General features: G+C 37.3%; 2 protein-coding genes and 1 long non-coding RNA gene across 3 annotated transcripts; 1 reads left to right on the top strand and 2 right to left on the bottom strand.

Annotated features, from left to right (window-relative positions):
• Positions 1-267: 267 nt before the first annotated feature.
• LOC149392874 (uncharacterized) lies at positions 268-1,526 on the bottom strand. Its single transcript, XR_016299939.1, has 3 exons — positions 1,432-1,526; positions 1,105-1,211; positions 268-825 (listed from the first exon to the last, which is right to left on the bottom strand). It is a non-coding gene; the product is annotated as an uncharacterized LOC149392874 (long non-coding RNA).
• A 5,814-nt stretch (positions 1,527-7,340) lies between these two features.
• Positions 7,341-10,721, bottom strand: PTB3 (polypyrimidine tract-binding protein 3). The gene is made up of 13 exons (XM_089617343.1): positions 10,538-10,721; positions 10,342-10,413; positions 9,997-10,155; positions 9,784-9,907; positions 9,639-9,703; positions 9,493-9,542; positions 9,371-9,412; positions 9,233-9,284; positions 9,097-9,154; positions 8,988-9,001; positions 8,804-8,908; positions 8,568-8,711; positions 7,341-8,121 (listed from the first exon to the last, which is right to left on the bottom strand). Exons 1-13 carry the CDS (start codon positions 10,592-10,594, stop codon positions 7,732-7,734), a joined length of 1,332 nt encoding a protein of 443 aa, XP_089473469.1. The 5' UTR covers positions 10,595-10,721; the 3' UTR covers positions 7,341-7,731.
• A 2,986-nt stretch (positions 10,722-13,707) lies between these two features.
• On the top strand, positions 13,708-15,805 carry LOC149392876 (uncharacterized). The gene has a single exon (XM_089616586.1). It carries the CDS (start codon positions 14,047-14,049, stop codon positions 15,154-15,156), a length of 1,110 nt encoding a protein of 369 aa, XP_089472712.1. The 5' UTR covers positions 13,708-14,046; the 3' UTR covers positions 15,157-15,805.
• The last annotated feature ends 275 nt before the right edge of the window (positions 15,806-16,080 follow it).

A 16,080-nucleotide genomic window follows, 5' to 3' on the forward strand; every position in this document is an offset into this window, starting at 1 on the left:
GGATTCTCTGTGCATTTATCATAATTTTTTGTCCGGGTGAAAAGGCTGCTGCATATTACCTTAAAATAATCAAAGAACTCGCTTGGAACTCCCTCGGCATCAGAATCCATCACCTGGAAGAATAGTACTAATAAACAACTTGACAAAAACCAGCCGAATGAAAGAAGGCAATCGAAACAATAGTGTCAAGTTTTGCTTTCAAATTTACAACTACGAGCCACAAAACACTCCAGAATCATCAAACTAATCTCAGAAATTAAAAGCCCCAAATCATAATTCCTCAACCCTAATTTTTTTCCAATTTTCGGCCAAAAATTCAAACACACGCTCAGAATTCCCAGCTTTAAAACCCTGTTTTCAAAAATTCATAACTCACTCAAATCTCAACGGATTTACATGTTCTTGGTCATTTTAGAAAGCCCATAACGTCTACTTTCCAGGAAAAATATCAACAAATCCAAATTAAATCGGTACTGATCTGACCACGTCAATTTACAGAGGCTGTTCACAGCGAACTTAAAATCGATTCAAACTCACGTATCCGAGCACAAGCAATACAATCCGAGCACCAAAACGAGCTCAAACTCACTTAAATTCCACAACCCAAGCTCAGAAATCAAAATCCCCAAATCCAAACTAAGAACCCTAATTTTTTCAAAAATCCATTTCGGGTAAGAACTTTTCTTACCTTGATTTCGTGAAATTTCTTGTTCCCGGTGCTCTCTCGTCCTTTTCCCGGGGGTGACTCATGGTCGGCGTGCTCCGGTGACTCGCGGCCGTCGTGGCTCGTCTCGGTCGGAGAGCACGCACAAGGAGGCTCGGTCTCTGGCCGCGAATCCAGTACAAAATAGTAATTAGGCATGCTTTCTATATAAGCTTCTGCTTTATGTTTTCATCATAAGACCTGGTCATTTTCAGGCTACTGTAACAGAAAGGTAAAACAATACCAACACAGAAGGCTAGGTTCTATCAAAACTGATATGTATTGTTTCAAGTGCTTTACAATTCATCGGCACTACTAGCGAACCAGGATTTTATCCAAACTAGAATCAAGCTTACGAATTAGAGCATTAAATAATGAAACTAGCAAATTATAATACACACCCCTGATTAAGTCCTCCGTTGACAGAATCACAGTAACGCTTCAACCATTGCATGAACTCTAGATTATCAAGAGGCCTTCCTTTCGTCAATCGGTTCACCTCAATGTGCTGAAAGAAATCATAGTGAAGAAAATTTCACAAAAAAAAAAAATGAGAAACCACAACAATTAGAAATGCAGAAATAAATTAAAGCATATTTAATTAAATCGTGACATCCGAATCTCGAATAACAATAGAGAAAACACAACAAAAAAAATATTGACATAAATCTTGAAATTAAAAAAATATTTTGAATCGCAGAGAGGGGTTGAGAAATTAGAATTCAGACCTTAGTGATTTTGAGTTTGTTAAAAACATCTTGAAGGACCTTGTAATTCTGGATCATCTCGTACTCGCTCTTGGCGTCGAAGTTGACCTTATGCGTTGGCACCATCCCCGGATGAGCCGCGTCCACCAGCTGGCAGTGAACCGCGCCAGAACAAGCCTAATTTTGAACGAACCAACTCGAAAAAATATCATCAGAAAGAAACTCTAAACTGAACGAGGCCATGAAATTAGGGTTTCTATATCGTACCTCCTCAAGATGGTTTCGGGTCTCGGTGGCTTGCTGTTGGTCGAGCTTCCTCCTCCTCCGTGAGCTCACCCCCGTCGCTCACTCCCTCGCTCTCTTCCTCTCTCTCCTTCTCTCGGCTCTCTCTCTCCTTCTCTCGGTCTCTCTCTTTCCCTTTCTCTCTTCTTTCTTTTCATTCTTTTCTTTATTTCTTTTCTTTTCGCAAGATTTAGAAGTGAAATTTTAGAAGTGAAACAAGAGAGGGAACAAAATCCCGCTAACTTTTTAGACGAAATGTTTTGGACTTTTGGGTGCGACTTTGTCGCACCCAAAGGTATGATGAACTTTTGGGTGCGACTTTTCGCACCCAAATGTAAAAAAAATCAGCGAAATTTTTTGGTTACTTCGGTGACTTTTGGGTGCGAAAAGTCGCACCCGAAAGTAATTTTGGTGCGACTTTTAGGTGCGAAAAGTCGCACCCAAAAGTTATCCGCACCGAAAAACTGTATTTGTAGTAGTGAAGAAAATTCTTATCTCCCAAGAGATGATTTCATTCTGTGTTCGAATTGCAACTCTGAATCCTGGGTTCTCTGTTCAAATCTGTAATTTTGATGACTATCAACTGTCGATTTTTACCTTTTTGCCTCTTTTTGCGTTCTTCGCGATTAAGAGATTGTTGTTTATTTTTTAGTTTTTTAATAAATTACATATATGACGCGAATTAATAAAGATAATTGGTGATTACATATAAATATTATAGTCAACGTCAATGAAAAGTTCATAAAAAGAAGATTTGTGGCACTGCTATCTATTTCAGTGTATAATTTCGTCATTTTAGTTAAATAGAGGGTATGATCTCGACATTTTTGAAAACCAAAGGTTAAACTCGACATTTCACTACACAAGGTATATATGTGTCATTTTCCCATTTATAGTTAATAACAAGTGTAGTTCACATGATGTTTAATAAAAATAATTCGATAAAAGATCGACGTTATGAGGTTGAACCATGTTAGACCAAACTGGTGGCCGTACTCGTAATGTGAATTGGTGACAATGAGAACAAAAAAAGAGAAAGAAATGAAGATCAATTTGTGGACGAAATTGGGACTAGAGGCAATAGCGAAATATATTGGGCTAGAATTCAATCGAAAGAGTGATCTGAAGAATGGCAACTAATAAAGTATAGAACAGTTGGCAGAAACGCCGAATTCGCTCTGTTACAGCTTGAAGAAAGTCAAGCTCAGGTCTCTGGTTCTTCGTGCTCTCTCGTCTAAAGGTCTGCTGAGAAATAATGTCTGCGTGTTGAAATTGGCTTCCTGTTCGGAAGAGGAATTTGTGAAGATGTTTATCGCGCGTTACGCCAAGGAAGCTCCGGAGCTGTTGGATTTGTACAGACGAAACGCCGATCTTTCGAGCGGCCACGATTGAAGCCAAAACCACGACGACTAAACTTTAATCTCGGCGTTGTTTCTCTGTTTAAACTTTAATCAATCAATTACTCTTAGAAATTAATTTGTGTGAAGGAAATAGGAATTTCTACTTGGTATAACGATCTGATTTAAACAGAGTTCGGTTTTCATGGACTTCTTAAGTCTTTCCGATCTCTTCATTCAGAGGTTCGCTTTGAAAATGTTGACATGTGATCTAATATCAGTACATGGTGTTAGTTAAAGCATACCTGAGATAACTTCCTACACAAGTCATCTCGTTATAGGGAGTTAGTTATGGTTGTTGGTTGCTTGGAACGGCTAGTAGAGCCTTGTGTGTAAGCCTGGTATATAAAGGCATTAGAGAGTGTCAAACAAAGGGTAATCAGATTAGAACAAACTGGGAAACACTTGTGAGAGAATACTTGTAAGGGAAAATATTCTTGGTGAGTGTTCGTGAGGTGTTTGTGTAAAGGTCTGAGATTGACTTGTTCATCATTGTATCTTGAATCAATAGAAGAGCTCAGAAGTGCTGGATGTAGATCTTTATGATCGAACCAGGGTAAATCCGTGTGTCTCGTGTTCACTTGTTCTTTCTTGCTCATATTGGTTGGAAATCGTTTTCGTAGTTTGCAAGTTAAGTGTGTTAGAACAGCAAGAGTTATTACAGAAAAGAAAAATAAAATTTAAAGGTCATTCCAATTGAAAGTTATTTTTTTTAAAGGATAGAATAGTTTTGCATGATATCATCAGTATTTTGAGATTTTCTGTATCAAGGAATTTGACATGAAGTTTAGTTATGAACTTCTTTTAATGGTCTCTTGCTGATATATGGTGCAGTATATTTTACATTGCAGAGATTAAATTTTGAGTTGAGCTTCAAGAGTTTTGAGAGTTTGTCTCTAAAGAATAGTTCCAAATTATTTGCTTTGGGAATTTCAAATATGGTCTGCAATCTAAGTTACTATGCTGGTAGAGGTATAGTTTGATCATAAAAAGCTAAATATAAAGATATGAATAATTTGCTCTAAATAAAGTACTAAATGCTAGAAAAGCTCTGGAAAAATGCATCTTTAAATGGAAGCAAGTTTTTAAAAATCAAGCATTAATAATAAGTATATATGAAATTAATTGATTAGCAAAATAATAAAAGTTTGAGGAAATGGCGGCACAAGTGCCCAAAGTTATCGGATTTTTACACTTATGTACCCAAACTTTTTTTTCGCGGCATAAGTGTCCAAAGTCACTTCTCAGTTACTATGTTGGTGTTTTGGACGTTAAATATAGATGGACTTATAAATGAACGGCTGTTACTGATTTGGTTAAATAAATTAATTTTGAAATGAAAAAATAAATAAAAAAATAAAAGCCCTAAATCCCTAAATTCTCCTAAACCCTAAACCCATGGATGAAGCACCACCGCGGGTCGACGAAGCACCACCGCGGGTCTAGGAAGCACCACCGCTGGTCGACGAAGCTGCGTCGCGTAGGGGTGAAACTGGATCGGTTCGGTTCGGTTTTTGACATTTTTAGTATCCGAATCCGAATTTTCGGTTTTTAAAAACTCGGTCCAGTATCCGGTCCAATTTAGTCTAAAACCGAAATTCGGTTATCCGAATATTCGGTTATCCGGTTTCTTAAATCCAGTATCCAGTCCAGTATCCAGTTTTTAAAATTCGGTTATCCAGTTTGTAAAATTTCAGATCCAGTTTAATATCCAATTTTATAAAATGGATATCCAGTTTCTAAAATCAAAATCCGGTTTGTAGAAATTCAAAAAACGAGTACAAACGACTCTTATAAAGCTCCAAAATGACAACACATAATCTAAAACTGAGTAAAAAAATAAAATTCAAAAGGACACTCGTTTCCAACTACATGCACATGTAAATATCATAATATAAAATTAAAATTACAACCCTAATGATCATAATAAACCATACAACGATTGAATTTGTATGTTACTTTTATAGATATATGATAAGTTTGTTCTTCTATGACAACTTGACCATCATTTGTTAATAATAATGACATAAATTTAAAATAAATTTGTTTTAATGAACAAACAACAAATGAATATGTCAAATAACATATCAAATTAATTAACACACCCAAAACAACTTGCTTAGAATCATTTAGTGCTTCCACTTCAGTAAAATCTGATTTGGGAAAAAAATAAAAACGTTAGGTCTCTCTCAAAATTAGGTCAAGTCTTTTTTTTAATATATATTTATTTTTAATTAAAAAAATCGGTTAAATAACCGATATCCAGATTTTTCCAAAATCAAATCCGATATCCGGTCCAGTTTTGTAAACCGGATCGGTTATCCGAATCCGAATTTCGGTTAGCTGACATGGCTCCAAATTTCGGTTTCGGTTCGGTTTGGATATTGGTTTTATCCGATTTTCGGTTCGGTTTTGTACGGCCCTAGCGTCGCGGGTCGAGGAAGCATCAGCGCGGGTGGAGGCAGCAGCGTCGCAGGCCGAGGAAGCACCACCGCGGGTCGAGGAAGCACGGTGGAAGAAGGAAATGGCGAATATAAGGTTTTATTTTTCAATTTGTTATAATTTACTCTCATTTATTAACTCAGACATTGTAGGATGAAGACACGTGGCTCACCGTTTACATTTAATGTCCAAAACACTAACAGTGTAACCGAGAAGTGACTTTGGACACTTATGCCGCGAAAAAAAAAAAGTTTGGGTACATAAGTGTAAAAACCCGATAACTTTGAGCACTTGTGCCGTCATTTCCTCTAAGCAAAATAGCAAACTTAATTGGTGCGACATCAATAAACCAAAAACTCAGTTTGGTTAATTGTGATTTATGATACTCGATCGACTTTTGGTTTTGGTTATATAATCAATTTTTTAAATCGATTTGAATTTTGAATCGGGTACCTAATTATGAAATCGGAGAATCAATTTCCTAAAAAAAAAAAAATTATTTTGTATTGTTGAATAGGTACAAGATTGCAGGAAAAGAAACTCATTTGAACCTGGATAATCGAATTTGGATAACCACTTTTCAAACTGAATATCGATTCTTAAAATTTGCTTACGAAAATTCTTAATAACCAAATTTTGGTTTTGGTTTCATTTCTTAAAACGGACCGAGTCGTATGTAACTTTTTCATAGATTTCAACCTTGATCAAAATGTGCTATATTAATAGACGAAAACAAAAATAATGCATGAAAGTCCATGACTATAAAAGGGGCGTCATTTTCTATATATGTGAAAGCATTGATGATATTTGAGATTTGAACATGGTTGCCCTTTTTTTTAGCAGTAGGCTTCCATCTTTTATTAAAGGTTATTGTCTTTTTAGTGTCAAATTATATGCAAGGCATCATTACAAGAAATATTCGATATCCTCATAAAATAAGGAGTAATTGAGGTCATTTCCATAATATTTAATTAGCCAATATCGGAATGAAGTGTCTTTTTACATCTCATGGAGAGAGAGAGAGAGAGAGAGAGAGAGAGAGAGAGAGAGAGAGAGAGAGAGAGAGAAAATGATGCCTTGCATCAACATAAACCCTGGCCGTTCGAGTGTTTTTCGTTTTAAACTAAACATAGCATTTTCGATTACTTTTGTCGAGCTAAACAGGGGATCAATCACTCTCCAAGCCTTAAACCAATGTCTCATTTCATCTGCAAAACCTTTCGTCGTCACGGCATGAGAAAACAGAGTTGTCTCGGAAACACTCTTTCATAGTGAATCACTTGATGAGCTCACTCGAATTCTATCTGAAAATCACTTTGAAGGCTTTAAAGGATGTGAGGTTGGAGATAAATTAACCGTATTTTAGGACCTCGATAAACTTGATTGTAATTAAGCAAACTACAATATAGACACATTTTGGTAGGTTGGTGGACCTTTGTTGTTTAGTTTTATACGAGTGTAATTCAAAAGGGAATTTGAGTTTGTAGTATTGTATTTTCTCTTTTTGTGGAGTTGCTATATGTAGATGCAATAAAAGTTCCATTGGAAGATGGATAAAAAAAAGTTTTACCTAATCCGTGTTTTTCTGCATTGTCGGATGTCTCCATTATTTCTTAATCTGATAGAGAGAGAGAAAGACAATACGAGGGGAGAGAGAAAGAGAGATGTGAGAGAAATGAGAGATAGAGAGCATTATTATTTCTCAACATGTAACAAAGAGAATAGAGAGAGAAAGTGTAAGAGGTGAGCGAGCAAGGAAGACGAAGAGAGAGAGAGAGAGAGAGAGAGAGAGGGAAAAGGGTTGGAGAGGATATGAAAAATGTAACATTAAATAAAAAGGGTGTGAAGTTAGAACAAATAATTAAGGGCGTGATGGATTTGGTCAAGCCTAAAACTGAACTACACAAGGACGATGAGAGAGAGAGAGAGAGAGAGATTATACATATTGACCCTAGCTAAAATGAATGACTTGGCATTTTCTTCAAAACCGAGCCAACATCAATAGAAGGTAAGAAAGAGAAAGTAGAGAGAAAGAGAGAGAGAGAAGATCCTAGCCAATAATGAATCCAAAGAAAGCATACAAGTTGAAGAAAAAAAAAGAGAACAAAGCAGCAGCGTCGTCATCAAGAGTGGGCGAAAATACAGAAGAAGCAAAGGAAACGAAAGAAAAAAAAAAAAAAAAAATAGAAAGAGAGAGAGATCAGATGTTGTGTAGCTGAGAGAAGGAGATACGGATGACGGATGAGGAGAGAGAAGTGGCATGCTTGCAGACGAGGGCCTCGGTGGCTTGCTCCTCGGTCTCGAACATAACGAGGGCTTGTTTTTTTCCGTTCATCTCGAAGACTTTGGTGCTGACGACGGGGCCGTGCTCCTCCACGTGGCTCGCCACCTCGTCCTCCGTCACGTCCTGAGTCAGAGACGATATGTGGATGATCTTCGTCGGGGAGCAGCAGTAGCGGTAGTTCTTCGCTGCGTTGCGGTTGAAACGGTTCAGGTTCGAGTTCGCGTACTCGTGCGTCTCCGCCCCCTGAGTTATGTTCGAGTGCTTCGAGAAGTTCACCTCCATCCTCTTCTCGAACAAACTCGCGCCCTTGCCAATAATAATCATCAGCCATTTGAGCATATACCATTGTCAAAGAGAATATTCGTTTATTTTATCAAAACTGTGGATTTAAACTTAAGCGGGTATGGAGGATTGGACTTGTATCCAAATTTCTTCGATTTGTTGCAAGGCCATAACTTTGTGTTAGTATGTTTTTTTTTTTAGAATTTGTGGTCTAGATCATGAATTATGCATTTTTTTTTATGACTTAATAAGTAGAAAAAATAGACATTTCTTTTCTGAAACTCTGGATTTTAACTTAAGTAGGTGTTGAGAATTGGACATTATCCCGATTTCTAAAGTTTTCTTTTTTAAACTAAGGTCTAGTCCCTAGGTCCCCTGCCTAGCCCCATAGCATTTGGGGAAACTCGAAACACTAGCAAATAATTAACAATATACTCGCACGATATTCTCTATTTTTTTTTTTTTATTACCTTCAAGAAGTGCACCGCCAGCTCCGCCTGAAACCCGTCACCCATCTGAATCAATGCGTGGTCCGGCTTGTTGCGCAGAAGCTTAATCCTCACTATGTTCCCGTATATCGAAAACAAGTTGAACAGCTTATCCTCGTCTATTTTCTGAAACAAATAAACACAAACACCAACCCATGTCAGCAATTGCAATGTCAGTCTTACCCAGAGAAGCCGATTGAAATCAGAACATGTCTTACGTCTGGGTTAAGATTGGAAACAAGCACCGTACACCTCTCGTTTGTTCCACTAATGCCGGGAGGCAAACCCCCACCAAACGCGGCAGCGATCGCAGCAGCGTTTGCCTACATGATAAACACAAACCTCCTCAACGTTCAATTATGTCCACAAATTGAATTTTTTAACATCGAGCATATTACCCACCTGCGGAAATGGAACTGCAAGAAGACAGTAGAAAGAAAAACATGCGTCAGCAAAATGAATGTATAGACAAAAAATTTATAAGTAAAAAATAAGTATAAAAATTTTATACCTCCTCTAGCTCCAGAAGGTTGCATACCATACATGCCGGGAGCGTCATTATAACCAGGCTGTCGACGAACAAAAACAGATCAATACGACAGCACGAAAAAATGAAAGTGTTTCAGAGGTGACAAAAGAAACATTACTTGTGAAGGTCTTCCTTTCTGCTCAGAAGGCAAATTCGGGTTGGTGAAGTCCCTAGAGGGGGAAAAAAACAAACGGTTAAATTACTGCAACAGAAAAACGAAAACAAAAATGGGATTCACATTGACACAAGAACTCACCTAGAACGCTCGTTATTGTAATTCACTTGTAACTCGTCGAGGCTGGAGCAGAAGATGAAATTTAGCGAGCGAATCAAAATAAAGAAGATTAGAATAGTATAGAGCGAGAGAGAGAGGGGTACTTCGAGAACTGGATGTCCAGCTGGCAGCATCCATCATAAATGTTGCGTCCCTTTAAAAGCACGAATCAAATCGAATCGAATGAGCTAAATTCAATCAATTGATAAAAAAAAAATTAAAGGAGGAAACAAAAACGCAATGATCAAACCTGCAACGTGGTTCGACCCGCAACAGCACTTTGGCGTGTTTGGTACTGAATCAACGCCTGGAAACCTGCAACAAGATAGATTCAGAACTCTACTCAGTTAGATTGAATCCATCAGAGAGATGCAGAGAGAAAGAACGAGCGTGACCAGCAGATTTCTGAAAGGTGACAATCTTCTCGACAAACCCGTGAGGAGAGAAGACTTGATGCAACACTTCCACCGTGATCGGATACAGCATGTGATGAATCGTCACTAACAGGATTCGGTTTGGCTGTGCACAAACGCAACACAATCAGCGGAGCACAAACACAATGAAAATGAAAAAAAAAATTGAAAAAAGAACAAGACTTGGAGACTGACCTCGTCTCCGCGGGCTTGAGTGTTCTGATCCATGGTGGTCAGCTCGGGATGGGACGAGAACTGAACGTACACATTCCTGCCCCGAATCGCTGGCTGAACATTCCCGTAGAATTGCAACGCGTTCACAGCCGACCCAACGTCTTGCATTTGGACCAGAGCCTGAACACCGATTCTCATTCAATCATCAATCAATCAACATGATCATACGAGCTGGTGTTTTTGTACTTTAAATTAAAAAAAAAATTGAATTACAATGGTCCGCGATGAACTTAAATTATAGATATTCTATATTCGACCCCTAACTATTAGCTCAGTCGATATCCGATTAAACACGAACAAAATTACCTGGTTCTTCGCGCGAAGCATCACGAGCTTCGTTATCACTCCGAATGGCTGAAACAGCTGAAGCAAATCATTCTGGATTCATCAAAACACAACCGCAATTTATTAGCTCAGCCGCGTATCGTATAATCGCGCGAAGATATACGAAATGAATAACACGCGAGTCCGTGGAAATGAAAGAACGAACGAACGAACATACTTCTGAGATTTCGTGTCCGACGTTTCGGACATGGATCACCTTCGAAGGCTCCGCCATTCTCTACGATTTCGATCCCAAATCAAACCCTAATTGCAATTTCGAATTAGGGTTTACAGTGACTGATTAGACCACGACAAATCGTCAAGAGAGAGAAACTAACTTGCCTTTGGCTGGGCCGCGAGAAAGAGAGAGAAAGGAAAGACGATAAATATATAAAAAAAAAAAAATAGAGAAGGAAAAAAAAAATTAAAAATCAAAGTATTTATTACTATATATATAGTTACTGACCACGTGAGAGAGAGCGAAATTGCCCTTTCAAAAAAAAAAAAAAAAGTCAGAGAGTGAATGAGCGAGTGACTGAGTGAGTTTTGGCCTATCTGTAAATATATCTTATCTATATTTACATTCCGCGTGTAAAGGTTACGTTGAGTCGCTTTTACATCATAGCAAAAACAAAGATTTAGAGAAGATGAGGCTTTTGTTTTTGGAGACAAAAAGCGACCTCTTGTTGAAATCTTTTCATGATTTTTTTTTCTTCAATTTGTTATCAAACACAAAGTGTTCAACATTTGCATTGTAATTTGTATCCCCTTGACTCTTAAGACTTTTATGGATAATGATTACACAAAAGAATAGACCAATGCCTCGATTCTCCATTTCTAAGTACCAAATTGGTCACCCAATACCCTAAGTCCGGCCAAATGTGTTTTTGACGCCTAGAACGAAATTCTAAAATTGAGGTTTTTTTTTAAGATAAGTTCGATAACATTTGAAAAAAATTATACTCTAAGGTTTAAGTTGTTAAGATTTTCTGTCTACCACGCTTAACTTAAAGCGATTGCGTGGTTTCGCATACGACTTTAGCAAGTCAAAACCCGCATGTTAAAATCTTTCTCGATACCACATTTTCCAGCATTTTAAATTTCTTAAGGATTTTAATGTTAAGCTCGAGTTTAAGTTTATTGCTTATAAAATAGCATAGTCTTTGATTTCTATGGTTATTTTTTTAATAACCGTCGATTATATCCTATTTTATTAGGTCTCTGTTTTATTTATATTTATGATATTTTATTATAGATGCGATTTCGTGTTTTTTTTTTTTGTAGTTGGTTGTGGGTTTAATTATGCATTTAAGCTTCAACTTGATAGATCCCTAATTTGTCAACTCGTGTTGTTAGAAAGAAACAACATTTTGTAGATCCGCTGGCCTTCTCCATACTAGCGAGAACCCAATGACGTAATTAAGTAGACAACAAAATATTGTTTGTTCTACTCTGGAACTAAGAATTTCAATAAGGGGTGACGAATTTGGAAATAAAAGCAGGGAGGAGAAATTTATGAAAATTGTATAAATTTGGACTAAAATTAACAAAATTTATAAAAAAAATATTAGGGTAAAAATTAAATTTTTAAAAGTTGAGAGTGTACCTTGGAGGCTTGGACCCCTGAACCCCGCCTTTGGTTCTAGTTTACTATATGGTACCCTTCTTGTTGTAAATAGTATAATCATTAGTTACAAGTTACGACACATAACAATTTTTTTTTTTAATATTGTAAAACAAATGCAGTGATTTTCTTTTTAACACATTATTATAGAAAAATTATATATAAAAAAGTCAACACGATTCTAAAAAGAATTCTTGATAGAGAATTCGAAAGTGCGTTAGAGAGAGATTTGATGGGAAAAAAAATGAATATCCATAATAGAAGGAGCTATGGATTTTCCATGTTTTTCTCATGAGGCCGTCGTCATTTGACAATTTCTTATTTTTTTTCTTTTAATTACTAATTAGCAAAAGACAAGGGTTATAATGAGAATTATCTCTCCTCGTTTTAATCTTTTTTTTTTATATAGAAAAAACAAGTATCCAAAATTATGATAGACCATTTCTCTATTTTAAGTTATTTTCTTTACCTTACTATAAAAGAAGGGTTATTAAGCTATATAGCCACACGGATATAGTGGATTGAGATATAGCTCACCTTTAGTTAATTTCTTGTAAATAACCAAGTAAACTTATTAACAGATTAATAAAAGACTTATTTAACACAGTCAAACATATATTTTAGGTAGTTAATAGGCTGCCACATATGCAAGTTGGCTATTTACAAAGTATTTACCAAAGGTTAGCTAATTTACAATTCCTATAGTCTAGGTGGCTTATTTAACCAATTTTTTGATAAAAGAACGTATGTTTTTGTTCATTGAGTCCCACCTCCTTCTCTCATCACACACGTATATACCACCGTGTTTCATAATATTATATAATACTACACTATATATTGCATTTATTGTAGGGAAAATAACACAGTTATACCCTGTGTTTTAGTGAAATGTCGAGTTTAACCTTCGGTTTTCAAAAATGTCGAGTTCATACCCTCTGTTTAACTAAAATGACGAAATTATACCCTCTGTTTAATTAAAATGACGAAATTATACCCGGAAATAGACAACAGTGTCACGAATATTCTTTTTATTGACTTTTCATTGACGTTGACTATAATATTTATATATAAACACCAATTATCTTTATTCATTCACGCCATATATGTAATTTATTTCAAAACAAAAAAATAAACAACAGTCTCTTAATCGTGAAGAACACAGAAAGAGGCAAATGGGTAAACATCGATAGTTGATAGTCATCAAAATCGCATATTCGAACAGAGAATCCAGGATTTAGAGTTTCAATTCGAACACGGAATGAAGTCATTTCTTAGGATGTATGGGTTTTATTATTTAATTTCAATTTAAGGTTATTTTTATTTCAAAATTGAGAATTTGTAAGTTAAGGCACTGATTTAGATTTGATTTGGTTTTTCTTATATAATAGATAATATCAATGAAAGAGAGATTTGTGACGCTGTTATTCATTTCAGGGTATAATTTCGTCATTTTAGTTAAACAGAGGGTATGAACTCGACATTTTTGAAAACCGAAGGTTAAACTCGACATTTCACTAAAACACAAGGTATAAATGTGTTATTTTCCCTTTATTGTATGACCTGCTGAATCTATGTGAATTAGTCTGATACGAAAAATTCCCATGTGAAATTTAAATCATAACTATTTCATAAATAGAAATTTAATTCTTGAAATGTAAACTGAAAATCATTCTTCTAGTAAAAAAAAAAAAAGAACAAATATTTTACTTTGTAATTTCGTCATCCTTTAACTATAAAGAATGATAATGATAATAGTTCATAATAATAATATGAAGTCAGTCATTGATGAAAGAAATCCGATATCCCCAATTATTCAAAATGAATAATCATATTAAACGAGGTGTCGTTTTGTGTCCCGTGGAGAAGAGAGAGTAGAACTCTCATCAGTCTGTCATAAACCCTTAAACATTCGAGGGTTCTTCGTTTCAGGCTCTCATCACAGAATTCTCAATTCATATCTGAAGATCAAGCTAATCCTCAAACATTCGGTCTCTTTCAATCGGCTCTCAACAAACAAACAAACAAACTCCAATTCCTATTCGCATCTCTTCGAATTCTGGACTATGTCTCATTGGCTCTGCAAAACCATTCGTCGTCACGGCGAGAAATCTCCAGGAGGCCTTTTCGCGAGAACGAGATTGCTCTCAACGACCTCGCACTCAGACGAACACTCTTTCACCGTCGATTACTTGATGAACTCGCTCGGATTCTCTCTGGAAGCCGCTTCGAGGACCTCGAAGAAGGTGAGCTTGGAGACGAGAGAGAAAGCGGACCAAACCCTAGATTTCTTCAAGGGACACGGATTCGCTCTCCCGCAGATCGCATCCCTGGTAAGAAGCTACCCTAGAATCCTATTATCGGACGCCGAGAGAACATTTTCCCCCAAACTGGAGTTTCTAAGGTCCAAGGGCTTATCGGGACCCGAAATGGCCTCGATTCTCTCCAAGTCCCCGAATTTCTTGGGGGTCAGTTTGGCCAACAGAACAGCGCCGTCGTACGATTTCTGGCGCGCTGTTTTTGGCTCCGATTCCAAGACCGTCTCGGCGGTGAAGCGAAACCCGGACTTGCTCGTTTACAGCCTCGAAAACAAGTCCCCGAACGTCAAATCTCTGTTGGAGAACGGAGCGAGCGTCGCCATCGTCTCCACGATGGTCTCGGGTTGGCCGAGGCTCCTCGCTCGCCCACCAATCGAGTTTCGAAGGGCCGTCGAAGAAGCCAAAGAGATGGGTTTCGACGCTTCGAACAGCAAGTTTGCCGAAGCCACGGCCGCGATACTCCTCGGTAGGAGAGAGTCGAGGTGGGAGAGAAAAGTCGAGGCGTACAAGAAGTGGGGTTGGTCCGAGGAAGAGTTATCGACGGCCTTCAAAACGGACCCGCGTTGTATGTTCTTCTCTTTGGAGAAGATCGCGGCGAGCATGGAGTTTTTCGTGGGGGAGATGGGTTTGGAGCCCGGTGAGCTGGCGAAATCGCCGACCGTGCTGTGTTACAGCTTGAAAAGAGCGAGGCTGAGGTGTTCTGTTCTTCGCGCTCTTTCGTCGAGGGGTCTGATGAATATCCCGGTTCATGTTCGGGTTTGGGCATTGGGAAAGTGTTCGGAGAAGGTGTTTGTGAAGAGGTTTGTCGCGCCTTATGTGAAGGAAGCCCCGGAGCTTTTGGATTTGTATGAAGGATAAAGGAAACAGGGAATGAGAGACTTTTGAACCGACTGTTTTGAATTTTATCCGAGATTTATTTGTGGGTTTGGGATTGTGATGGGATTAGGGAATGCTAAGTCATTTGAGATTCGACCTTCAGGGAGAGGAGTTATGAGGCTTCTGACCAAATCGCTGGATGGGTAAATTGCGAGTGAGCTGATATTCCAGAGAAATCATTTTAATGACTATAAAGTGGTTGTTCATGGACACAGAAGAATCATTATATGTGATTTCTAGTTGGTACTATTGTTAGTATGCTTGAGGTCGTAATGAGAGTTCTCAGCTTTTTCAAGTTCCTTGGTGTTGTAATGTTAGTAGACTTTGAGATGGTCTTCACGTCTTACTTTGGTCTAAATAAGACAAGATCTTGTGAATCCCCGGTTCGATTCCTTTGGACGTAAGAATTGGGACTATTGGAGCAATCTCTCGCCGTCTCGGTCAAATAATGATCGGGCCTCTTGGATTTTAGTCGGATTTAATACGGATTTATGGTTCTGAAAGATACATATATGAGAAGATCACGGCTTGTTTTAATAATGAGAAGCCATCCTTCTAATTAAAAGTGTCATAAGACAGGGAAAAAGGAAAGAATTTTTCTCATATTTTGTCAATCACTCTCATGATACATGCGCTATCATATATGTGAAGTATCTCGGGTTTTATCTCAAAATTAATCAACAATCAGAAGAGAAGTAACACATTGCCTTATAAACTTTATTAGTTGCCATTCTTCTTCCTTTTTCTTTTTTCTTTTACAGAGTAGAACTTTTTAAGAATCTTTAAAAAAATATGTATTTAAAAAAAAAATTACGGATTAATAATATGTATTTAATAAAAATAACTAATATAGTTGGCAGTTTTTAACTCTCTCTCTCTCTCTCTCTCGTTTTAATGAAATGGAAT

The sequence above is a fragment of the Urtica dioica genome, chromosome 6 (assembly GCF_054948205.1).
Source record: "Urtica dioica subsp. dioica isolate 48M chromosome 6, U.dioica_male_clone48M_v1_H2, whole genome shotgun sequence".
In the NCBI taxonomy this organism is placed as follows: Eukaryota; Viridiplantae; Streptophyta; class Magnoliopsida; order Rosales; family Urticaceae; genus Urtica; species Urtica dioica.